This window comes from Mustela erminea, chromosome 5 (assembly GCF_009829155.1).
Source record: "Mustela erminea isolate mMusErm1 chromosome 5, mMusErm1.Pri, whole genome shotgun sequence".
Taxonomy (NCBI): Eukaryota; Metazoa; Chordata; class Mammalia; order Carnivora; family Mustelidae; genus Mustela; species Mustela erminea.
In genome coordinates, this window is record NC_045618.1 from 44,663,327 (window position 1) to 44,688,186 (window position 24,860).

General features: G+C 46.1%; 1 protein-coding gene across 8 annotated transcripts in view; it reads right to left on the bottom strand.

Moving 5' to 3' along the window:
• Positions 1-5,737: 5,737 nt before the first annotated feature.
• Positions 5,738-24,860, bottom strand: part of CA12 (carbonic anhydrase 12) — a 55,551-nt gene continuing 36,428 nt past the window's right edge. Inside the window, exons 6-13 of one of the 8 annotated variants that reach the window (XM_032342777.1) lie at positions 22,803-22,898; positions 21,870-21,933; positions 21,533-21,690; positions 20,115-20,241; positions 18,201-18,270; positions 10,045-10,077; positions 9,090-9,177; positions 8,226-8,327 (exon numbers count right to left, since the gene is read on the bottom strand). In XM_032342777.1, coding sequence (XP_032198668.1) covers positions 8,316-8,327; positions 9,090-9,177; positions 10,045-10,077; positions 18,201-18,270; positions 20,115-20,241; positions 21,533-21,690; positions 21,870-21,933; positions 22,803-22,898 — 648 coding nt within the window. In that variant the 3' untranslated portion in view covers positions 8,226-8,315. Of the gene's footprint in view, positions 8,331-9,089; positions 9,178-10,044; positions 10,078-18,200; positions 18,271-20,114; positions 20,242-21,532; positions 21,691-21,869; positions 21,934-22,802; positions 22,899-24,860 lie in introns of all 8 variants that reach the window. The other 7 variants (XM_032342779.1, XM_032342781.1, XM_032342778.1 and 4 more) reach the window with 7 other exon arrangements.

A 24,860-nucleotide genomic window follows, 5' to 3' on the forward strand; every position in this document is an offset into this window, starting at 1 on the left:
GTGGATACTGACTATAAGTTCTACATATAGTAGATTTAACTCTTTTCTGGCATTCACTACCCCAAGTTAGTACAGACTCCGCAAGTTAAGGGCTCAATCCCACAAGACTGCCCCCACTTCAGATACCAATTGCAAGTTCCAGGTTGTCACCTCTACTTCTGACCAACCAGCTATAAATTGTGGGTTCCCATGACTGATGATATGCTAGAACAGCTCACAAAACCCAGGGAAACATTTACTTATATTTACTGGTTTATTATACAGGATATTGTAAAGAATACAGATGAACAGCCAGGTAAAGAGGTACATAGTTCAAGGTATGAGAAAGGGGCACAGAGATTCCATGCCCTCTCTGGGTGCATCAGCCTCTCAGTCCCTCCATTTATTGGAAGCTCTCCAAACCCCGTTGTTTAGGGTTTCCGTGGGGGCCCTGTTATATAGGCATGATTGATTAAGTTATTGGCTATTGAACTCAGTTCCCAGTCTTCTCCTGGAGGTCAGGAGGTAGGGCTGAAAGTTCCAGCCCTCTAATCACATGGCTGTTCCCTATGGCATCCAGCCCCCTATCCTCCAAGTATCACATTTAGCATAAACTTAGGTATGGCTTAAAGGAGCTTATTATAAACAACATTTGGGAGCTCTGTGCCGGGAACTAGATGCAAATACCAAACACATATTTCTTACTACATCAGAGTATCACAGTAGATTAATTCTGATTTCACCCAGTGACTAAGAGGAAGTGATAAGTTCCTGACCATGCTTATTCTCCATAGAAAGATTGTACTTTATTAAGGAAAACTTTTCAAGTGGTTATTTGTTGGGTGTTTGGGAGGGAAAGAAACTAAGATGCACGAGGTCTGTTGTTGGATGTCTAGGTATCTTGGGAAACTAGTTTCAGCAGATGAACTAACTGGTCATGTTACCTGCCTCACCAGAAGAGTCTTTGCCTCTTGCAGAGAAGCCAGTAGACTCTCATTACTGACACAGAGCTCCTATAGAGGTCTAAGTCTGTCCTTGAACCCATAGCCCTGTGTTTGTTGTCTTCATTGCAGGTAATTAAAAGTTAATATTTGAAACTAGTGAACTCAAGCAGAAATAATGACTTTGACTTAGAGTATCAAGAGGTCATAGCTGGCCATGTGAATAGACATCACACTCCTTCCTGGGCTTCCAGGGTGGGTCCCAGGGAAGGTGCCAGTTCTGGCAGACTTCTTCTAGATGGATCAGGAGGATAAGCTCTCAAAGGAAATGCCAGGACAGGGCAAGGTGTCATTTGGTTGTGTATAGGAGGTTTTCTTTTTCTTCTTCTTCTTTTTTTTTTTTTTACAGTTTTATTGAGGGATAATTGTTATAAGATAAATGACATGTATTTAAGGTGTAAAATTTGAACCGCGTTGACCTATGTGGGGAAACCATCACCACAAACAGGTTAATGAACATATACCTGACCTGCGAATTTGTGGTACCCTCACCTTCTACCACCTCCTCATCCCTAGGCAACCACCAGTATGCTTTCTATCACTGCAGCTTATTTTGCACTTTTTAGAATTTTATACAAATGGATTTATAGAGTATGTGCATGTATATATTTATTCCTTCTCTCCAGTTCAGCCTTAGGAATACAGAGAAGTTCAATGAATGTATCCTTGGGACATATTTGGTTTGCTGAAGTAAGAGGTGAGGATAACATCCCAGGAGCAGAGCTGACTCCTTTGTCTACTTGCAGTTGACAATCTTCAGTCAGACTTCTCCTGAACAGAGGCCAGGGTTTAACATTACCAGGCAGATTGGAGACAGGAGGTTGTTGTTGACTTTCTAGAAATCAGGGGCACAATGCCTTGAGTGTCTCTTTAGCCTTTGGGGCTTCATGAGGTGGTGGCATGATTGAGATAAGCACGGTAAATTCTATTATGATGTTTCCATGTCACTGGAGCTGCAAAGGGCAGACCCCATCCTGTCACTGAGGATCAGTGAGCTACAGGAGCTGTGTGACCTTCACTTAGCCCTGGGCAAGAGCCCTTGTTTGGTTTCCCACTTAAAAAGGCAATGTTTGGGCACCTGGGTGGCTCAGTGGGTTGAGCCTCTGCCTTCGGCTCAGGTCATGATCTCAGGGTCCTGGGATCGAGTCCCGCATCGGGCTCTCTGCTCAGCAGGGAGCCTGTTTCCTCCTCTCTCTTTCTCTGCCTGCCTCTCTGCCTACTTGTGATCTCTCTCTGTCAAATAAATAAATAAAATCTTTAAAAAAAAAAAAAAAAAGGCAATGTTTCCTCTTTCCCTGGGTTGTGGGATAATGGAGTGAAGGTGCAGTCTAGAACATACAAGTGGGAGGCTTACTGAATCCCTGATTGACCTGCAGTCATAACATTATGCTGACCTGGTCATAATAATTTGTTTTTATGGTGAATAATTCTGTATCACAAAGCACTTAGGTCCTTATCCCTGCCCAATCATTCTGAAATGAGAGGGCACAGGTAGAGCATAGGGCCCCTCCTTTCCAGCACTGTCTGGGCTTCACACCTTCTCCCCTACCCTGTCATAGTTGAGTCTGAGCCAGAGCCCCAGAGTAGTTCATGCACGTCTGCCAGGCTGTATGTGGTGTGGAATGGACGCCAGGTGCCCGCTGCAGCTCAGCTGGCAGCCACAGAGATCTCCTTTCCTCTTGTCTCAAAACTTTTCCCCTCACCCTGATGGGAGGCAACTTGCAACTCCTTCCAAACTGAGGGACTAAGCCCAGTTGACAGTTCAAGAGACACTCAGGTTTCAGGCATTTGCTCCCTTCCAGCCACCTAGCTCCAGAAGAGTGGAGACAAAGCAGGAATGTTTGGACTCTGAGGATATCAGGGAAGAGGTGTTAGGGAGACAGTCAGAACCTGGCCACTGGGCCAGGGTCCTGCAGCGAGGTCCCCCAATAAGTTAACCAGGCACCCTCATGCCTTTAGCTCATGCTCCTGCAAAGGCACCAGAATGCTCTCGATCGAGTCACTACTGAGCACCGGGACCCCAGGACATGGCCAAGAGACAAAGCCAGGGCAAGGAGGGCTGGGGAACCCCCATAGAGCTACAAGAAAAGGCATAAAGAGAAGGGGAGCTCTGCCTAAGGTCTTCTGGTCTGTTCACCTTGGCCTGATTTTCTGTCTGCGTTCTTTTCTTCCAGCCTTCATATCCACCTACCTGGATTCCCCCATCCTCTCTCTCTCACCCCCATCTCTCAGTCCCCAAAGATTTCTTCTCAGGTGGATTTTGCATGAAGGTTCTCTAGGTTTAACCCTACCGAAGGGTATGTCGAAGGAGAAGGTCAGCAGTCCATATCTGCACAGTGGCTGTGTTGGCCTCTGGCTACATGTGGCTACTGAGCACTTGTGTCTAATGAAAGTGAGAAAACATTTGATTTATTTTACTTTAATCAATTTAAATTTAAAAGCTGATAATTGCTTCAGGCTTTGGAAAACTTTTAAGTGTGTTTGGAGCCACTCGGGCATGTGAATCTGCGTTTTCCACTGTAATTTTGTGAACTCTAAATACAGATCAAATATATTTTTTAATTTTTTATTTTTTATAAACATATATTTTTATCCCCAGGGGTACAGGTCTGTGAATCGCCAGGTTTACACACTTCACAGCACTCACCAAAGCACATACCCTCCCCAATGTCCATAACCCCACCCCCTTCTCCCAGCCCCTATCCCCCAGCAACCCTCAGTTTGTTTTGTGAGATTAAGAGTCACTTATGGTTTGTCTCCCTCCCAATCCCATCTTGTTTCATTTATTCTTCTCCTACCCACTTAAGCCCCCATGTTGCATCACCACTTCCTCATATCAGGGAGATCATATGATAGTTGTCTTTCTCCGCTTGACTTATTTCGCTAAGCATGATACGCTCTAGTTCCATCCATGTTGTCGCAAATGGCAAGATTTCATTTCTTTTGATGGCTGCATAGTATTCCATTGTGTATATATACCACATCTTCTTGATCCATTCATCTGTTGATGGACATCTAGGTTCTTTCCATAGTTTGGCTATTGTGGACATTGCTGGTATAAACATTCGGGTGCACGTGCCCCTTCGGATCACTAGGTTTATATCTTTAGGGTAAATACCCAGTAGTGCAATTGCTGGGTCATAGGGCAGTTCTATTTTCAACATTTTGAGGAACCTCCATGCTGTTTTCCAGAGTGGTTGCAACAGTTTGCATTCCCACCAACAGTGTAGGAGGGTTCCCCTTTCTCCACATTCTCGCCAGTATCTGTCATTTCCTGACTTGTTGATTTTAGCCATTCTGACTGGTGTGAGGTGGTATCTCATTGTGGTTTTGATTTGTATTTCCCTGATGCTGAGTGATATGGAGCACTTTTTCATGTGTCTGTTGGCCATCTGGATGTCTTCTTATAGATCAAATATTTTTAAAGAAAATTTAGCATCTGAATCATGCAGTGCTGTTAATGTAAAATACACACTAGGTTTCAGAGACTTACTACAGAAAAAGGAATGAAACGATCTCATCTCAAAATATTGATTACATGTTGAAATGATAGTATTTTGGATCTACTGGGCTTTATAAAATATTACTAAAATTGATGTCACTATTATTCTTTCCTTTTTGGGGTGTGTGGCTACCTACCATACCTTTAAATTTTCACATGTCTCGCGTTGTATCATTATATATCCTATTGAACTGTATGCTCTAGATTGTCCATATAGCTTGATTCACATGAGGAGGGTAATGGCCAACCTGAAGAAAGACTTGAGTCTCCCCCGCCAGTCCATGGCTCTTGCCACCACATGTCCCTGGTCATCAACCCCAAAGAATCTCGAGTTCAAGGAATGGGGAGCAAGGCTATGGAGAGAGGAGAGGGAGAAGACTTCTGTTGCTCAGTCCAGACTCACCCGCCGCCGCCCCAGCCCCAGGGCTATGGGAGCAGGTGTAAAGGAATGAAAGTCACTCTGGGGGTGCCTCGCTCCACCTGTCTTCACCTCTGAAGGATGCTAAAGGGGGTGAGCTGAAAAATACTGCGTCCTCACTGAAGAGACTGTCAGAACCTGGAGGGTTTATAATGTTTCTGTTCTGAAGCTGGGCCCACTGCTTTATCATCTGCTGGAGCAAAATTACCTTTGGACAGTGCATCTGTTTCCATCCTTGGGCAACTGAACTGAAAATTGGAAGCTTTCCTAAGTAAACAAACAATGACGGTACCTATTTGTAACCGCCACAGGATTGCCTTTTTACCAAACCAGAAGGTGAAATCTGGATTTGGATTTACAAAATTCTACGGAAGATGGTAGCATGTTTTGGAGAAAAAAAAAAAAATCCAAAATAGGTTACAGGCAACCAGGAGAGGCTTCAACCTACTAAATGCAATACCTAGTGAAGTAGAGAGACCATTTTTTATATTAATGCCCCCTTGTTAGGAATGCCCCCCCTTTCTATCCTGTTCAAATCTGACTTCTTCTGAGGCCCAGCTTAGATAACCCCTTCTCTCTGAGCCTTTCCCTGATTATTCTAGACTTCCCAGCTCTGCTTACTAAGCAATTATGTGACCCCAGAGCTGAATACTCCATAGGCCTCCATCCTCAATAAAATGATTAAGTCCATCAGTGTGTTTTCCTTTGGAGCCAGGTTCTAAGACATTATAGACAAATGACATTACTTGCTCTAATCAGTTACCTGTCACCATAGACCAGGAACTACAAAGTGCTTTGCCAACAACAATGCTTTAACCTCACCTCCCAAAAAAACAGTCTGTTGTGAAAAACATTTTATTTATAATTTCTCATATTTACAGTTTATGTCTTTATTACAATCATTCTTACAATAAATATAGAAGTGCTAAAGAGACCATCATCACAGTGGCCTATGGTCCATCCAAGGCACAGGGACAGAGGAGTGCTGCAGACCCCAGTGCTTCCCAGTGGTGGCCTTCAGAGAGTTTAGTGAAGGGGAGAAGAACTTAAGGTCTGAACTTGAAATGGGATTAATAGTCAATGCAGCAAAATCCTAGGATATCTATTAAGGAAATAGGTGTAAGTTTTTACTATTTTTATCAAATGATCCTAAAGAAACAGAACAAAAAGACTCAAGCTGTCCCATTAGTAAGAAACAAAGAAACCAGAGCCTTCCCTGTCCTTTTCCCACACGGGCCTTGTCTTTGTGATCTCTACCTGTAGTGCACCCAGTACAGCACCTGGGCCCTCCAGGGGATTTGAGTGAGACAGGAAATTCACACACCACAGTGCTGGTTTCCTTCAGTGGTGACTGATGTCAGTGGAATGAGTGAGAAGCTGAGCAAAGGCTTCCCACGTCCTAAGCTTGGACCCTAGGAGCCCCATAATGATTAGCAAGGAAGCTGACAGTGTTGATTCTTGGAGCTTTCTGTCTGCCTCCCTGGCTTTGCTTTATCTTGGCCACAGGGCAGGAGAAAATGCCACTGTTTTCATGGCCTAGTTAGTCTCCCTTCTTATGAATAGCCGTTGCATCAGGTACAATGATCTCTTTGTTCTCTTGCAAGAATTGCCCATAAAAGGTAGATAGTCCCAGGGCTCTGGAGTAATTTATGTTGGTTTCTGATGGGCAACTTTGGGCCAAGTCCAAGGAAGCATCATCTAATTCAGGTCGCTCTGTCATGAGGCTTCTCCCTGCTGTCATTTGGTCAGCATCAGGCATGCTAAAGGCAAGGTGAGGATGCCACCCAGACTCCCAGGCTGTCAAAGACCTCGTGCACACACACGTCTGAGTGTTCATTAGGCCTTCTGTAACTCGGTTTAGCAAACTCACTACAAAGCCTTGGGGGGCTTGCCACCGCTATAAAAAGTCATGATGGTAGAGAAGGGAGAAGACTGTTCTCAGAGTGAGAGGGAGGAGTAGAAGGAAAAATATGTTATAAAGAAACTTGTGCTTTGATAGGACATTCCGTGCTGTCAAAATGAGACCAGGAATCAGAAAGTTCTCCATGAACTGCAAAGTGCTGGCCATGAGAGAGGTTGGAAGTTGGTAGTGGAGGCTCCTCCTCAGTCATGGAACTAACTGGTCTTCACGGGGCCCTTGCATCAATGAAAGAGTTAAGCCTTCACAGAAACTGTGACTCAGGTAGAAGACCATGAAGTATCTTTGTAGCATTCCGTTGTTATTGGTCCCTAAATACCATGATGTCCCCACCCTGCACAGATAACTTCCTGCTTTCATATCTTGAAACAGATTTCAAGCAAGCTGTGACTCAACATCCTCCAAGTCAGGGAAGTAGGGACGTCTCGATTCCACATTGGCAGTAGGGACACCACAGAAGTGGCCGAAATGAAATCTGGGCCACAGACAAAGCTCTTCAGTCATTATACTTCTGCCTATTCCCTCTAGATTCAAAAGCGGTTTGGGTCATCTCAGAACTCATGTCTACTCTAGGATAGAGAAAGCAACAATGCTTTTCAAGGAATAGCCTGATCATTTATCAAGTCTGTAAAGTACAAAGCATAATTGCGCTGCTGACAGGAGGTTGGGCTTGGGCTTAATATTCTGTTGTCCTCATGCTTGTGACTTGACAGACAACTTCTGACTCCAGTTTTGACTCCAAAGTGAGTTCCTCCAGACCTTATGTGTCTTCTCAGTCTCTCTATCTCGAGTCCATTCAGTGCTTTTGATCCAAAGGACAGGACTTTGGATATGCCTCTACTGTGTTTCAAAGAATATCTTTTGTTTTCTTTTTGTCTCTGATACCTTGAACCTTCCTGTATCATTCTTCCTCCCAGTTGTAAGGTCAGACCATAAGTTTTGTCACAGCAGAAGGAATCAGAGGAAGACAACAACCCCCCCCCTCCCTTCCCTGAGGAAAGAAACTGAGTCTCAGAAGCAAAATCTAAGCAAAGGGTATACTTCTGGTCTGAAAACTTGGACAAGAAGCAGAATTTCTAAGATCCTTGAAACCACACTAAAGGGAATCCCTGGATGAAAATGTTTTCTGACCAATCACAGGCCCAGTGGGTGACTTGGTTTATACCCCCCAGAATCTAAACAACTTAATGGTCTCACACAGATGAAGCAGAAAGCTCAGAGCTCCTGCCTCTTTAGCGAGTTCTTCCCATCCACAGATCGTCCTGGCAGTGGCTGTGGCATCAGGATGGCAGGGCACCCACCTACAGACCCCCCATGGGTCTGGGGCATTTGTGGGTTGGGCTTCAGAGAACCCTTAGGTATTTCAAAGTTTAGGGAGCCACAGTATGTAGTGTCCAAAGCAAAGTCCTTCCTTGGATGTGCCTGAAATTTCTGGGGCCTCAGGCATGGGCTTCAGTCTCCTTCTTGATGGCTGGTTTGTAAATGACTCCTTTGTTGTCACTTTTTTTGCTACTGGAACAAGAAGAACACACGAGTCTCAGTTAAAGAGAAGAGATAAGCAGAGAGCAGCCTGACTTAGGTATGGGGTCAGATTCCTCTCATGAGAACCCTTCCCCTGTTCTGTCGGTCTTGGGAGGAATGACCCCAAAATAAAGCATTAACCGAAAAGGAACCCGGTCATTTTCCAACTGTTCTTTTATAACAACTGATGATAATAGACCTGCATTTTGAAGAAGGCCTCATTACCACCCCAACTTTAAACCTTTGATTCTATAACAGGATTCCTGGAAACTATTTTTTATACACCCCAGAAAAATAAAATGGTTTTAGAAAAACAAAACATCAATAAAAACATGAGCAATGGGCATTAATAGCTAATGGGAGTGATACATCAAATTTCCCTTCATTTTCCTTTTTGGATTCAGAGGCAAAAAGAAAAAAACAAAAACAAAAAACAGATATAAAGATGTTAGAAAGAGGACAGCCTTGCTGCTTGTGTTCAGGCAAATGGGACCTCCCCACCCCCAAATCAAGAGACTTGTCTTCAGGTGTTAGCCACAGCCACAGGCACATCTCTACCTCTAAGCCTAATGGCCCAGGGTCTCGTGCAAAGGAGGCTGGAGGCGATGGTGTTTGGGAGAGAGCACTCCTAGGATCAGCGTTGGTACAGGTGATGGGGGCTATTCATTCTGCAGACTGCCTTCCCAGACAGATCAGTCCTTGTGGACAAATAAGCTACCCAGCTCCCATTTTGAACCCAAACCAGCTCACCTCTTCTTTCTTCTGAAAAGCCAAATGGACACTGCCAGGACAACACAGATGCCCAGAACGCCAGCCAGGACCACTGAAAGGATGATGCCTGGGGAAGAGGCAGTGAACAGGCATTACTTTACCCCCCCGCCCCCCGCCGTGTTCATCTCATCCCATGGCACTTGGATGTGAAGTCAAGTGACAGCTGTGGAACCTGCCACAGAAGGATGTAATTTCCCCATTTCTGTTCTCAGGTTCTGCTCTTTGGCTTCGTAGAACTGGCTGAAGTACTTAGAGCCATTTTCAGACTGTAGTGATACCTCAGCAAGGGTTTGCAAACTTGCACCAGGATCATCTGAAGATGATTTTTTTGAGCCTGAGCATCAAAGACTGATACAGTCTAGAACAGAGCCCAGGAATCTGCATTTTTATGAAACAGCTGTAGCTGATGCTGACGTACGTGGTTCATAAACTACGTACTTGGACCACACTTGGAGAAATCCTAGGTTACAGAATGAGAACTTACTCTGTCTTGGCCTGCTGGAGTTAAGGCCCACTGGGAAGTCTCTATTGACTTTGCTCCCAAGCTCCACTGCACAGTCCTAAGTAGTCCAAAACAACCAGGAGCCCATTGCCAAGATCGCCTAAGCAGTCACCCAACCTCCACACTGGGCGTAGTCCTGTTCTTAGGCAATGGCTTCCCAGCATGGCCAACAGAGGTGTTGTTTCGGGTCATTGAATGTACACATGCTGTAGAGTGATTAGGTCTTTCATTATGGAAGCATTTGATTGGTATTTCATCTTTGAATCATTGAGTGATTTGAAGGTAGGACCCACAGCAAGGAAAAGGGCCCGTAGCCGGAGCAAGAGCAGAGAGAAGCAGGGAGGATGGGCTTGGAAATATCACAGGCCCAAATCACACCAAGAATCATAGCAATCACCCAGCCGCAGCATGCAAGGCCGGCAGGCCACATACCCAGACTCAGTCCTGCATACGTAAGGTCTTGCACTTCAAAGGGAGAGGAAAAGGTTGAAAATTAACCAAGTCAAACCATGGTGAATTTGCCCAGTGTGTTGAGCGAAGCCCCCCCTTTTGTTTGGTTGGAAGTACAGGGCTTATGTAGACTTTCTAGGAGTATTTCACTCTCAACTCAGGTGCCTGATGGTACAGAAGGAATTGCACACCTTGGGAATTCACACTGTGATCTCCATCTCCAGTTCTTCTTTATCACAGCAGTCTCTTTGCTAGGGCAAGACTTCAGTTTTTAGTACAGCATGACTAAAGTAGAAGCTGAGGAAGGGTAAGGATCAGAGTCCACTTGGGCAGGCTATTAAGTGCCTCTCGGATCCCTACCCCTCTTCATCGGTAAGGAACCGGCCAGGTTCTGGCTGGCTGGGCCTGGCAGGGCTTAGTTGGAGCCTGTCACTAGACTTTTGCCTCCTCCCTATCCAGTCTTGTGGTCATATTTGGTTCTGGTTTTGCTTTGGCCCCATGGGGAAAGCTGGAGAAACCCTTCCCCAATATCCGCCTCCCTTCTCTGCTTTGTGGAACCAGACGATTGTGTTTCTCTCAGAGAGTTATTGTTGGGATGAGTAAGGAGTCCTCAGTGGGGCTGAGCTAGTGCCCAGATATCTGAGGTAAAATCCCATAGTCAGCCTCCTAGGGACCTCATTGGGGGAAGGTCACTGGTAAGCCTATCTTCTTGAGTAAGACAGAGGAGCCCAGTCATGAGGCTCCCCCTGGGTAACCCCAGCATACTTCTTCCAGGTTCTTAGAACTACTTCCTATTCTTCCAGGCAGGTCCTCCAACTAAAGAAAGTCTCTCTTACACATTCCCTCTTGTCTGGTGGTTTTCTGACGTCAGTAGAAACTTCTAGCACGTATGTGCCTGTGTAGTGTGGGTGCAGTTCTGCTGGAAGCCAGGGTTGTGCAGATAGTGGCCACCCAGCCTGACACTCCAGTGAGCCTGTGCCCACAGAGCCCACTATGATGACTCAGACCCTGGGAGAGCCCTGACCAGTTGTGAGACACCAGCAGAGGGCTAGGGACTCACACCTGGGGGTACCTGACCCCTTGGGGAACCAGACCCAAGATTTGGGAATGAGATTTATGCTCACCCTCCTTTCCTGCTGCATGACCAGAGTCTAGTTGGGTCCTCTGGAGCCATCAGTCCTGTGTCCTTTCCCTACTGTCCACTTCCACAATCTCATATGGAGTGTGCAGACTCCCTCACTCAAGGCTGGCACGAGGAGTCTCTGGTCTGGCTTCCCCAGGGGGCCCCAGGCTATTGTAAGGATAAGCGGAGCAGCTGTGGAGAGGAGCTATCCACAGAGTACAGGGTGGCCTGTTCTCTTGGCTCTTGCTGGCCACCATCAGCAGCCCATGGCCTCCCAAGTGGTAGAGAGAGTGGCTCCCGTGGCCTGATTCCCTGCCCCAGGCCTCTTCTTGTAACCTGAACACAAGGACCAGTGTGTGGCTTAGGGAGACACTCAGGATGGGAGTCTCCCCTGGGGAGAGTGTCGGGTGTTTGCATAGCATATGCTGGGTTCTCTGCATAGCCTGTGGCCTCTGCACACTGTAATTTGGTATTTTGGGGTTTTTTAAGGTACCTAGAGACAACCAAGGCTTCTAAGATTTTAAAAACAACCACCAAAACCCCGCAACTCGTTGTGGTTTCTTTTCCAAGCCTTTTGATGAAATACTCTTTTGTTCTTTGTTCCTAAAGCTCCAGATGCTGGTGGTACCAAACTAGTTCTCGCCACATAAGACCACTAGTAAGCCTAACCACTTGGCTAAGCCATCCAACCTGGACAGTTTCTAAAGTTGTCAGTTTCACAGTCACCTCAAACATCCAGAGAGCCACACAGACCCCCCCATACAGCTAAGAAGCCGCACTTCAGGCTGGAGGCGCTACCCGCAGGGAGCTTGGGGGCAGAGCCAAGTCTACAGAAGCAAGGCCGCAGGAATGGGACTTTTCCCAAGAGCCCATGGCCCAGGTTGGTGGCTCATCTGGAGGGAAATCTGACTGCCCTTGGCTGTATTAGGCGCTATAAACAGCAGCCTAATTTAATCCAGGGCTCTAAGCAGAGTTCCTGGCTCATGGATGACTACTTGTGAGGGTCTAAGTTGCCTCTCTATGGAAATAATGAAATGAGCAGGCAGCCACAAAGACAAGGAAAGCCCCAGAGCCTGGGACAGATGCTTGTCAGCTAAGACTTTGGTGCTGCAAAAACAAAGCAGCTTGACTGAGCAAAGGAAGAACAGGGAAGAGGAGTGGCAATGAGGGTATCACCTCATCAGAATTCTCCCCCTAAAGAAGCCCAGGGCAGGAGGATGTTGGGATGCTGCCCCGTGTCAACTGAGACAGCACCAACCATCAAGGAAGCAGGACTGTCCTGCAGACAGCGATGCAGTGCACAAGGCTTGGGTCCCAGTCTACTAACTAACAGGAGAGGGAAAGTCAGGGAGACCTCGGGGAGCACAGGGATAGATGGTGGGGCAACTGAAGAAGTAGAGCCCCGAGAGAGAAGCCTAAGCCTGCATCACAGCCAAGCCTTGGGGATGTTGTAGAAAGAGCATAGGCCACAAGGAGGACGGAGGGAGGGACACACAGCCAGGGACATTCATCTGCAGATTAAACAAGCAATGGTTTGTTTCTAATCAGCAAATAAGACAAGTAGTTTCCACTGAAGAAACTGAGACAGGAGAGACCGAGACAGGCTGATTGACTGCAATGGCCCACAAGAGCTACTGCATGAGAACACAGTGAAGGGGCTTCTGAGCTGGGTGATAAGGGCTGCATGGCCCACAGATGTGGGAGAGCTCCCTGCAGTCCATCAGGCGCTCCCGTACGAGCCAGGGCGAACAAAGACAGGGCAGTCTGACAAAGAAGGAAGCTGCGCAGATACAGAAGACCTTGATTATCACAGGCCTCTTCCAGGAAGGCACACCCCCGGAGAAGACAGAAAAGCTGCTTGCCACAGGAGCCTTGCTACCTGTTCTGGCTGGCTCAGAAGTTACTGCTTCCACTGCTGTCTGGCTGGACTCAAGGATGCCAGTTAGCTGCTTCTGCGGTCTTCTGAAGCCTCATGTGCACCCACAGAACAGCCGAGCGGAAGGAACAAGCACCCCACTTATACAGCTTGCCCCTCCTGGAACAATCCTGGCATTTTTTAGGTCCATTTGCAGTTCTGTTTATTCAAACAGAAAATAATCCTTTTCCTTTCTAAATATGATTTTCAAGTATGGATTGTTTTGTTGTGATGTCTTATATAGTCACACATATGTATATTTATATCTTATGTATATGTGTATGCCTTTAGCTGTCTCCAGTCTTATAAAAGATACAAGTGGAGTTTTGGTTTAGCAGGGATTTGATAATTTAAATACATAAAATCCCCTTTTGGATGATAAAAACTCTCATTATTCTGTTTAATACAAGTTGGGGACTGAAGTAACTGAGATGCTAGTCCCATCTTTGGATGAGGCTTTGGTAGGAAAAGCAGGGAAGCTGCCCCCCGTGACCACAGGACAGAACTGTCTTTGGAGAACATACCTCACTGGGGAGCTTTTCTTATTGACACTAGGGAACCCAAAAAGAAGTAATTTCTACAAATAAATATGCCAAAGCGATACCGCCCCATTACATGAGGGAGCTGGTTCGGGCTTTGCCTTCCAGAATGCAGGATTGCAGGCCCAGGACAGAAAGCCACATTGCTCTGAGGAGCCTAAATCCTGGAGCAGCAGGCGTGGATTACTGAGCTTAGGTACTAATGCTTAGTACTCTCAGGTCCCTTTCTTGGCCAGGCTCAGGCTATCTGTGCCGAAGGAATGGTAGTTGCCAGGACTGGCACCTTTTATTCCTTTCAGGCCAGAGCAACAGAAAAAAGGCTTCACAACTTCCCTCAGCAACTCTCTCCCAGGACTTTAAAACTTGATAGCTAAGCTCTGATCTTTAATGTTTCTTAGGCAAATGGATTGATTTGAATGCTGCTGGCAAACTGAAAACAAAGCAAAATGAGACCTACAACTAAAATGAGCCAGCTGGCCAGGCTTACATTCAAATCATTCTCCAGAGAAGACCCTGGGGAGGAGAGAGGCAGGCAGCCGGAGTGGGGAGTGGTAGGGTTTACATTCTTTCAAACTCATCCTGAGCACCAGGCACAATGTCTGCCACAAGAATAAGATGCCAACCATCCCTGTCCTTAGGGGGCTGGTAGTGTGTGTGGATAATCTAGACATACTTACTCTAGTTTTCTGCATGGCACTAAGTCATGACCCTGTGATAGGCTGAGAACAGTCACAGAGATGAACGAGTTATTCCATTTGCATTGAAGGAAACTCTAAGGCACCTTCAGGGAAACAGGGAAGATTTCTGGAATGTTATTAATAGAGTTGGGTCTTGAAAGGATTTTTCAGGTGGAAGAGGTGAGGGGCATCCCAGGCACAGGGAATTGAGTGTGCACAGGTGAAAGCAGTGCTATGCTAAGGGAGGCACTACAGGGCATGCACAGGGGCTGGGCGGGAAGTGCTAGGAAGACAGCCGGGGCCACCTCGCCAAGAGGGTCCGGCTTGCTGACTTCCTGCCTGGTCTGCTCTGTGCCAGAGGCTTGCTTAGGCGCCAGAGAACATCCATGCTGGGGTTTTCTGTTCCCCAGAGTGCCTGACTTGGGGCGTGTTCTGGAAACACATGACCTATTATACTGCACTAGATGAAGGGACTAGGGACTTGTTGGCACATTTGATGGTTGCTCCCGACTATTCACCCCCCATATCCAGGAGAAGTTGAAGGTGGAAACTCCTCCGGTCTTTCATTTGGATACCTTGGTAGACTTGACGATACCTTCCATCTAATAGATTTTATTTAGAAATAGGAACTTTCAGAAACATAACGTTAGTAACCAAAAAGCATACATTCTAGTCTCAGAATGTAGATAATTAGCCATCTTAGCTTTCTAAGATTTCTTTCCTCTTTTGTAAAGGTTTTATAAAACTACCCAGGTCCTGCAGCATCAAGCAGCTTCTCATTGTGTTATCCGCATAAGTACCATGGGTGAAAGCCAACCCCCGCCCCGCCGTCTGCTGCCCAGTGCTCCTAAGTGTGCCTCTTCTGGCTCTGGGCTCTGCAGCGGTGACATGCTGTTGCTCAGAGCAAGCCCACTACAGACATGATTATAGAAACTCTCTGGCTTCCCCTTGTCTCTCAAGTTTCCCTTGCCCTGGCATATTAAAAATAGGGCTAGGTAACATGAACATTTTGGTTTGCTAGGCTCTTCCTTTATGACCCATCACCATCAGGACTCAGGACTGGTATGTTTAGCTAGGAAGAGGTCAACTCAAGGAACCAAGAATCGGGCCCCTGGTCTGTAAATCTTCCTCTGCCATCTCCCAGAGGGATCGGACTTCTGTGAGGTCCAGTCTGCTCACAGATGTGTTCCCCTCTCTGGGATCCCTCCTTGAGGACAATGAGTCTTGTGTCCTCTCATTAGCTCAAGCCTTCTATTTGTGCCCCTTGGAAGAGGCACTCTCTAAGAGTTAAAAAAAAAAAAAAAGTGCCTCACGTGAGTTTCACCTCTCCACAAAGAGTGGGCATTTTAACCAAAAGAAACAAGAAACAACACATATGAGGGGGGAAAAATGGTAAAAAAGCAAAGGAGAAAAATGATAAGGAAATTATAAAGCAAGTCGCTTCCTCAGAGGCCTCTGGACCCCTGATAAAGTGGTTTGTATGGCTCTCCTTAGGGTGGATAGTTCTCTGCCATCCACTTCTCTTAGCCTTGGGTGTACCCAATTGTATAAAAAGAAGGTATATTCAAATTCTAAAGGAAGATGGGGAACAGGGTTTTTCTTGAGTTTGGTTGTTCTCCTTAATAACCCAACAACCTTTTGGTTTCAGGGGTAACCATCACCAGACTGAAAAGGTCATGCTGTAGGGGTACCTGGGTAGCTCAGTTGGTTGAGTGTCCAAATATGATTTTAGCTCTGGTCATGATCTCTGGGTCATGGGACTGAGCCCCGTGTGGGGCTCCGTACTTAGCACAGAGTCTGCTTGTCCCTGTCCCTCTGCTCCTCCCTGGCTTGTGCTCTCTTCTCTCTCTCAAACAAGTAAATAAATAATCTTTTAAAAGGCAATTTAAAAAAAGAAAATGTCATGCTGTAATAAAGACCAGGGCATTTGATAGAAAACTCCAGAATCCTGTGATATGAATGGGGGAAAAAGAATCAGTCGGAGCCTAGCAAAGGCTCTGTGGAATCCCTGAGCAGTGGTTCTCAATTATGCCTCTCCTGCCCTGGAGACATTGGCAATGTCTGGAGGCATTTTTGGCAGTCAGAATTGGGGGTATATTATGGGCATCTGGAGGGGAGAGGCTAGGGATTCTGCTGATGCCACAGTAATGTATATTATGTACACAATGTACATCATACAATGTACAGCCCCCCACTGAGAATAATCCAGTCCAAAAGGTCAGTAGCTCCAAGGTTGAGAATCCCTGCACTAGGGCCAAATCATAGTACAGACTAAAGTCTGTCCTTAAGGACAGACTACTTCTTTATTTTTCTTTTTTCAGCATTTTAGTTATTATTTTTAGAAATGTTTTATTTAAATTCAGTTTAGTTAACATATAGTATAGTATTACTTCCAGGGATAGAATCTAGTGACTCATCAGTTGCATAGAACACCCAGTGCTCATTCCATCATGTGCCCTTCTTAGTGCTCATCCTCCAACTACCCCGTCACCCACCCACCTCCTCTCCATCAACCCTCCGTTTGTTTCCTATAGTTAAGTCTCTTACAGTTTGCATCCTTTTCTATTTTTATCTTATTTTATTTTTCCTTCCCTTCCCCTATGTTCAACTAGTTTGTTTCTTAAACTCCACATATGAGTGAAATCATATCGTGTTTGTCTTTCTCTGAATTATTTCTCTTAGCAAAATACTCTTTAGTTCCATCCATGTTGTTGCAAATGGCAATGAAATGGCAAGATTTCATTCCTTTTGATGGCCGAAGGACAGGCTACTACCTCTTAAGGACAGAATTAAGGACAAGTTCTTTATGCCTTTTCTAAGCACAGTTGAGGAAAAAGCATGGTCAAGCTAAATGATTCATTCCTAATTGTTACAATTTGGCTAACCCTCAGAGCCTAATCTCAAAGTCCTTGCACTTTTTCTCCTAGAGGATTTCCTTGACATTACTTTTCTCCTAGCAAAACAGTCCAACTCTGGGGGTGCCTGGGTGGCTCAGTGGGTTAAGCCTGCCTTCAGCTCAGATCATGATCCCAGGGTCCTGGGTTTGAGCCCCACATCGGGCTCTCTGCTCAGCAGGGAGCCTGCTTCCTCCTCTCTCTCTGCCTGCCTCTCTGCCTACTTGTGATCTCTCTCTCTCTCTGTCAAATAAATAAATAAAATCTTAAAAAAAAAAATCCAACTCTGTAGTTCCTACTAACTTCCAGAGAAAACCCTGAATAAATCAGACCCTAATTACAAGCATGCCTCAGTGGAAGAGTGTATAAATACTTGAGTCTGAATTGCTCAAGGTCCACACTGACAAACGGGCTCATCCCATAAACCTGAAATGGCATGTTACAGTCTGAGGCCCCTCCAAGTTGGTGTGAGAGGCCCCTCATGAATGCAGGTGCCCCCTGAGGGGTGAGATTTGGGTCTTCACTCCTTTGGGGCTGCCCACCCCGCAATTGCTCCTTGGGAAACAGCCCTGTTAGCTGCCTGTGTCTTTGAGAAGTGAGCAGGAGGGGACATTTCTGGCCAAGTTTCTATAATCAGCCTCCAAATGAACAGGTTTGCCTTTGACTGCCGTGGTGTCTCACTCCAAGGGGAGAGCTGGGCCCAGCCTGGGCTCCATGAAACAACATTTCTGGGTGAACCATTCAGGAAAGGCAGTGGCAAAGCTGCATTTGGGCTTTGATCCTGATGTCCTTAGCTTGGAGTCAGTCTCCACGCTTCTGTTGAGAGGCCCCTCAAGCTCCGCAGCTAGACTAGGAGAGTCTACTGAAATAGCTCTGCTACAGGCCTGACCACACTGCCCCCTCCATGAGCGCCAGCTTAGACCTGAGACGGTCTAAGAAGATGGCTAATTATTCCCAGTGCCACAATCCATTATTATAAGAGGAGGTTACTTTGGGATGTCATTCTCAAGTTCCTGCATGGTTTCTTCTGATCCTCTGTAACTGTCCTCAAACACTGTCCCTGCAATGTAAAGTGAGGATGAGCAGTTGTTAGTGTCCACTTAGAATCATATAACATGTTAGTACTAAAAGGATGTTAACTCACCTAGCCCAGCCTATCATTTTATGGCTGAAGAAACCAAGCCCCCAAGAAGGGACATGATTGGCTTATATCATATAGCCAGGAGGAAATAAACAGAGGCCTTGAACGTAGGTCTTTTGACAATAGGAGGGGGAACACCCAGTGTATCCCCAGTGGCTTGTACAGACCAGCCCAGAGAGGAGATCTGATTACAATCTTTGAATCACAAACAAAATTCTACCTTATATATGTCGGCCAGTCCTTTATCTCCAGGTAGAGTTTTTATGTTTTTATTTTATCTAAGAGTTGAAGTGTTTTCCATTTAACCCTTGACTACTACATATTCCATTTTGAAGAACAGGAAAAGAGAAATTTATATCTAAAAGATCGTGAAGGGATAATTCTGTACATTTGAAGCATTTCCTAGAAAAGAAGTTGACAGTTATCATCATATAGATTCTTGATTTTTAGGAAGGGTCATTGTTCATGGATTCAGTTTTCAGACCAGGAAACTGAGGAAAAGAGAGAAATTACCTTAACCAGTGGCATCTGGAGAGGAGAGCACAAAAGATAAATTCTTGGGCAGTTCTCGATTCTGTAACTGACAGAAGAATCTAATTCCGACCATAGGTATGGGTCCGTTCAGAAGGGCACATTTCTAAAGCTTTTTGGCAAGGGCTTCGAAATACAATCTTCCTATGTTTAACTAAGCTTAGTCAGAGGTAATTATAATCTCACACAATAAGAAAGGAACAACAACAAAAGAGGTACACCAGAGGAGACCTGGTGAGAGCTGACAGGTGAGTCAATGGGGTCATGTTTAGATGTGGTCACCTGGCCCAGTTCAGTGACAAGTGATGTACAAGGATAAAGTGGAACTTCCACAGACCTACCCCCGCTTCTGACCACTTGCGGTTCCCTTTTCGAGAGTGGCTCAAGAATCTACAGTGAGAAAATGAACTTAGAGCTTCAAAGAAGAGTGTGGGTCCCAACAGTGTTCTCTTACCTATTTCCCTGGACCCCCTGGCTTCCAAAAGTATCGACACAGATACTGAACAGATAAAGATGTTCAATGTCCTTCTGGGGAGTTAGGGTTACAGATGTAAAAGAAGAACTGAGCTTTCATAGTATTAGGACTAAACCAAACTTCACGCTTCATTCAGTATAGCTCCTGTGTGCCTGTGCTTAAGGAGATGAGACCAAAGGGCAGTGAACGCAGACACTTTCTTGCCTGACGGGTCCTGCTATATTAGGCTGTGAGCTGCTGTGGCTGCAAACGTGGATTATGCCCCTCTGTGAATCCTTACAAAGGACCTTCCCGGACATTGGTGATGCTGGCGGTGCTATGAGTCACCCAGCCAGGCTAGAGATGGGCCTTAATGCCAAGAAAGCCTAGGGTAAGAAGTCAGGAGTTTGGTCTCATGAAAACAGTCCTATCATGTGTCTTAAAAGAAGGGTAGTTCTCCAGAGCAGAGAGGTCCTCCAGAGCATCCTCTCGTCCCCATCTGTGGGAGACTCCAGATTTAATGAGGGCTCTGGTCCAGACACCTAGAATCTCTGGCTAGTGTTTCCCACAAAGGCTCAGGGAAGTCAAGAGCAGAAGGGCAGCCTCAGTAAACCCACACACAGTAGCTTCTTACACACTCTCATTCCCTTGGTAGCCAGAGTGCTCTTAGCCCAATTCCTAAGGGCATCGGTGACAAAGCCGGAGGGTAGCCACCCAACATCATATAAGATGGGTGTCTCGGCACCACAATCCCCACACACACACCGCATCTTCTCACCTTGTCGGAAAGAGATGTACACCTGCCTCTCCTCAAACTCCTGGACCCGCCGGAAGTTGTTGACCATTTCTCTGGGGGATGGGTCATCCACGTATGTGTAGTACAGAGCAGTCTCCAAAGCCAGCAGCTGCAAGAGGAGCAGCAGAAACATACCCCGTGGGCAGAGTGATGCTCTCTTGCCTGACCTCAATGGTGAAGAGAGCTCTGGGGCTTGGCAGGAGGCACATTAGAAAGCCAGAGAACCGTGCCCCTCGCCAGCAGGTATGGTTGACTGGGCACTGGGTGAGCTGGTCTTTCCTCTCCTCCCAATGCTTGGAGGAAGGTTAGCGCTATTAGCTGCTGAGTGGCAGAGGGACTCCTCAACCTCCCACAGAAATAGTGTTCCTCTCATGGGCCCAATTTGGAACCCAGCTCTAAATTGGAGGGACCTAACGCTTATTCTGATGGTCTCATCTAAAGGAACAAAAAGAAGGAGGCAAGAGTTTCACAGGCCCTCTGATGACTGGTTCCACAGAATTTTCATACACCCACATAGATTATATAATCAGTTTCCAAGGCAGTTTCTAGGTTAGGGTATTACCGTTTCCCTGAACATTTCATCTCTTGATTCATCACATCTTTATTCCTGTCCGCCTACCTGTTGCCATTTATCTACATTACTCAGATCAGTAGCTCATAGTAAAAAAGAAGGAGCAACAGAGAGTGCCTTCCTGGACTCAGGGAGAGGGCCAGGGGGGCGGGGGCACCAGGGGCCCATGTGTGGCACTGTCTGGGCCGTGTCTCCGGGACAGCCAGTTTTCTTCTTGATGAATTTCTGGGGAGCAGAGGGATGGACAGTGACCAGAAACTCCGGTCTGCCTTTGGGGCTTAGCTTTGTGGCCAATCAGTGGGCGATCCCACAAGCTCCCTCATCTGTTTACCCCTCACTTTCATCACCTGTAAAATGAGAGGGTCAGAGATGATTGCTGAGGACTCTGTGCCCCGAGTTTTGCACTAGACTTTGAGATTCCTGAGGGCAGAGACTGTCGCTTACTTACTCCTGCAACCCCAGCCTTCTGGTTTGTTAAACCATCTAACTGGCTCCGTCTTTGTTCCGCCCTATAAAGGAACTGTGCTCTCTCCTGCCACAGAGGAAACACCATCCAGCCACTGAGGGAAATGTTAGGAAATGCAGCTTAATAACTCTTTTGTAAGGAACTGTGTACCCAGGTTCATTTTCCTAGCTTGACTCAATAACTCCACTCTGCAACTCAGCCTGTCCTTTCTGCCATGCTGCCAGGTGCCTGTGATATTTGCAGAGGTTTGGCATAGCTGTCAATGAAGCTCTAAGTGAGGAAACCAAGTTATTGATGATGATCTGGGTGATGGCAGGGACCAAGGTACCACGTGGTCTGTGACTCAGAAGGGCACGCAGTTACCTGCTCCTGGGAAATTTGCACAGCGTTCCGGAAAACTGTCCAGAGCACTGTGGGGTGGCAAGGGGGTGTGGTCAGGGACCCTTTGTAGCGGTAGTACTCATCGGGCCTCTCAGGGAGCAGCTCTTCAATGCTGAAACCTGGAATGAGCACCTCTTGGCCTGTAGAGACATGGTGGAGAAATGGTGTCAGCCTTTCTCCCCACGGCCAAGGTGCTGCTGCACCTATGACCAAACCTAGAATATGAACCTGCTCGCTGCATTCATTTTTCTTCAGGTCACATGGGAGTGACTCCCTCCTTCTCCAACAGAGGGCAAATATGCATCCAAAGACCCCTTACCTTTGTATCTTACATCTTGAAGGTGCTTGAAGATCTTGTCATAAGACGGATTGAAGGAGCCTATCTGCAACAGAGATAGGGCAGGCTGAACTAGTATAATTCTGTTGGCTGAGCCTGGTTCGATTGCCGCTCAGGGACGGGCTCAGCTTGGCATATAGTTCCCATTGCCAAGATCCTCTCAGGAGGATGTACTTTACCAGGACAATTATGAAGGATCCCTGGGCTGTTAGGGATTTGGGGTGATGGTCCTGTCCTCTTGCTTCTCAGGATCCAAGGTGCTGAGCACTCAAGGCACTGGGGCCTGTGTGTCCCAGGGCAAGGAATGTGGCTTGCGCTCCTGATCATCGGGCTGTGAGCCGGAAAGCCACAACTAGCATGTTCTCTAACCAGAACTTAAGGGAGCTTGAGTTCACACAAGCCAAGTCAGGCAAGCAAGCATGTTGAGAAATGAGGTACATGTTGTCTTATTAGGGTGAAACATGCAAGCAAATCAGGAAACATTCCCATTTTCTGGAACTAAGGAAGTAGTTCACTCCAGGGTCCATGTAAAGAATGGAACTTGGATATCAGGAGTTGTGTAAGGGATTCAGATACCTGATGAGGCAGCATTGCATGATCCCCAACCCCAACCCCTACACTCAGGTCCTATCCAATGGGCTATTTTGAGCTTTATGCAACAGGGCTAGGAACGAGGGCTCATTTTTTCCAGTGTTGCAAAGGACATGCCCATTTCCGCTGCCCAGCTACAGAAAGTGCCGCCTCTAGGCCAAAAGAGAATGTACCCCATGGGGGAATACCTCCATCTCTAGAGGCAAGACACGGCCAACGAGAGTGGGCCATACACATCCAACAGACAGGAATTCATGGACCAAATGCTGAGTCTGATATCCTCCTGGCTTCAAATTTCACATAAAATCCCTTTAAACATCTTACCTCTATGAGAACAGCTAGGACGGCGAGGCCCTCTGACTTGTTACTGGCGCTGCTGGCGTTGGGGTACAGGTCTGAGTTATAGTGGACGATATGCAGCTGCAGTGGAAGAAAAGCCGCTCACAGGGGATGGACGACTCCTGAGAACCCTTGACTTCGCAGGAGACTCAAATCCAGTGGGGAGGACAGAACCCCTCTACCCCTGCCCCAGGTAGATTAGGCCTCTCAGACCCTTTCCTTCATGGCCTCCCCAGTTTTCCCTTTTCTCTTAGTCCTCCAGACCAAAAACTCTACCAGGGCACACTGTCCATCTTATTCACTCATTGTATTCGTGTCTGATACGTGCTTGGAAAGTACCAGGTATACAACAGATATTGAATGAATGGGTTTTTCTACTAGCCACAAAAAAGCTTGGGTTCTTTGGAGGACTTCTCTCTTTTCAGTCTTTCTTTCTACCTTTTCTCCTTCCCTTCCTTTCTTCCTTCCTTTCCTCCTTCCCTCTCTTCTTCCCTCCCTTCCTTCTCTCTCTCTCTCTCTCTCTTTTTTTTTTTTTTTAGGGTGGGAGAGAGATGGGGAGGAGAGGCAAAGAGAGAGGGAAAGAGAGAATCTTAAGCAGGCTCTACATCCAGCACAGAGCCAGATATAGGGCTCAATCTCAAGACCCTGAGTTCATGACCTTAGGCTGAAATCAAGAGACGTTTAACCAACTGAGCCACTCAGGCGCCCCCTCTGATTTTTTTTTTCTTCCCAACTTATTCTGGAGCCTATGGGAAAAGAGTCTCATGTAGCCTGTTCCAGCCTCAGCCTGGACTCTCTGCATTTGATCTGGAAGTAGTAGTGGCTGAGGCAGGAAACCTCCAGTGGTAACTTATTATAACTGTATCCAGAGTAGGACTCCTGTTTATCCCACAGGTGGACAGAAAAAAAAAATCACAGCATGGGTTTTACACAGCTTTAATCAGCCGTATTTTAAGATAGCAGAAAACAAGAATCTTACTCCCTGAATATAGATTCTTACCTTGAAAAAATGAAATTCTAAGCTCATTTTTTTCAAAGCAGGAATTACTTGTCATTATTAAAGTGAGGAAAAGAGAACTTCCCAAGAAATCTTAAATTTAAAAGTCTAAGTATTAAGACATTGTTATAACATATTCTGATGATGTTTAACCTAATTTTTAATCCAAAAGGTAGTGTCACCTATCCTCCAAAAAATTGTATTAGTAGGTAGGTCTATATATATGATACACATTTTTGTTGATTCTTTGCCTCTTGGGACTATAACACATTGAGATTTTCTCTCTTTTCCTTTTCTTCATCTCTTTTTCTGTCTTCTGTGTTTGTAAATAGAATTCAAGCATATTTTATTGAATACAGCTCAATGTTCTTCAAATTTAAATGACCCTTTCTAATTTTTAAAAACTATACAAAATTGTTTTTTCTTTTAAGTAGTCTTCTATTAAGATTTCTTAGGAACTCTTACTTTACCATCTTTCCCCGTGAAGGATACAGCCTGTCATGTTGCCCATACCATGTAAGCTTGGCCCAGCTTTGAGAAATGGAGACCTTTATATGGCTAAACCTCTGAAGGTCCTATACCCTTATCTCTATAGCTGCCCTTTGTGCTCATGGTCTGTTTCACCACTTTTCTTACTGTGTTCAGATTAAATCAAGAGGAGATGAAGACTAACACAGACAGAACAAAATTCCCTGCCGAGATTAAGAGAGTCTTCTTTACAGGACTCAATCCAGAAGAACTGCTACACTTTCAGGGACACTCCACAGAGAATCTGCCACTTTGGGGTCACCTTGATGTATTTTCCCTATTATAGACATGTATGGTCCACCTTCACCAAGCCCATGGTGATGGATGTGGCTTATGAGCAGAAAATACACTAACTAGAAATATTTTTAAATGCCCAAACTCTCCCAGCCTACACCCTAACTCCTTCTTTATTCTCTATAGGTAAGTAGAAGCCTCCACATTGCCATTAGCCTGAAAGAAATTGCAGTCCTGGAGGGTCAGAGATGGGTCTGGTTGAAGTACGTGCACCTCCAAGAGTG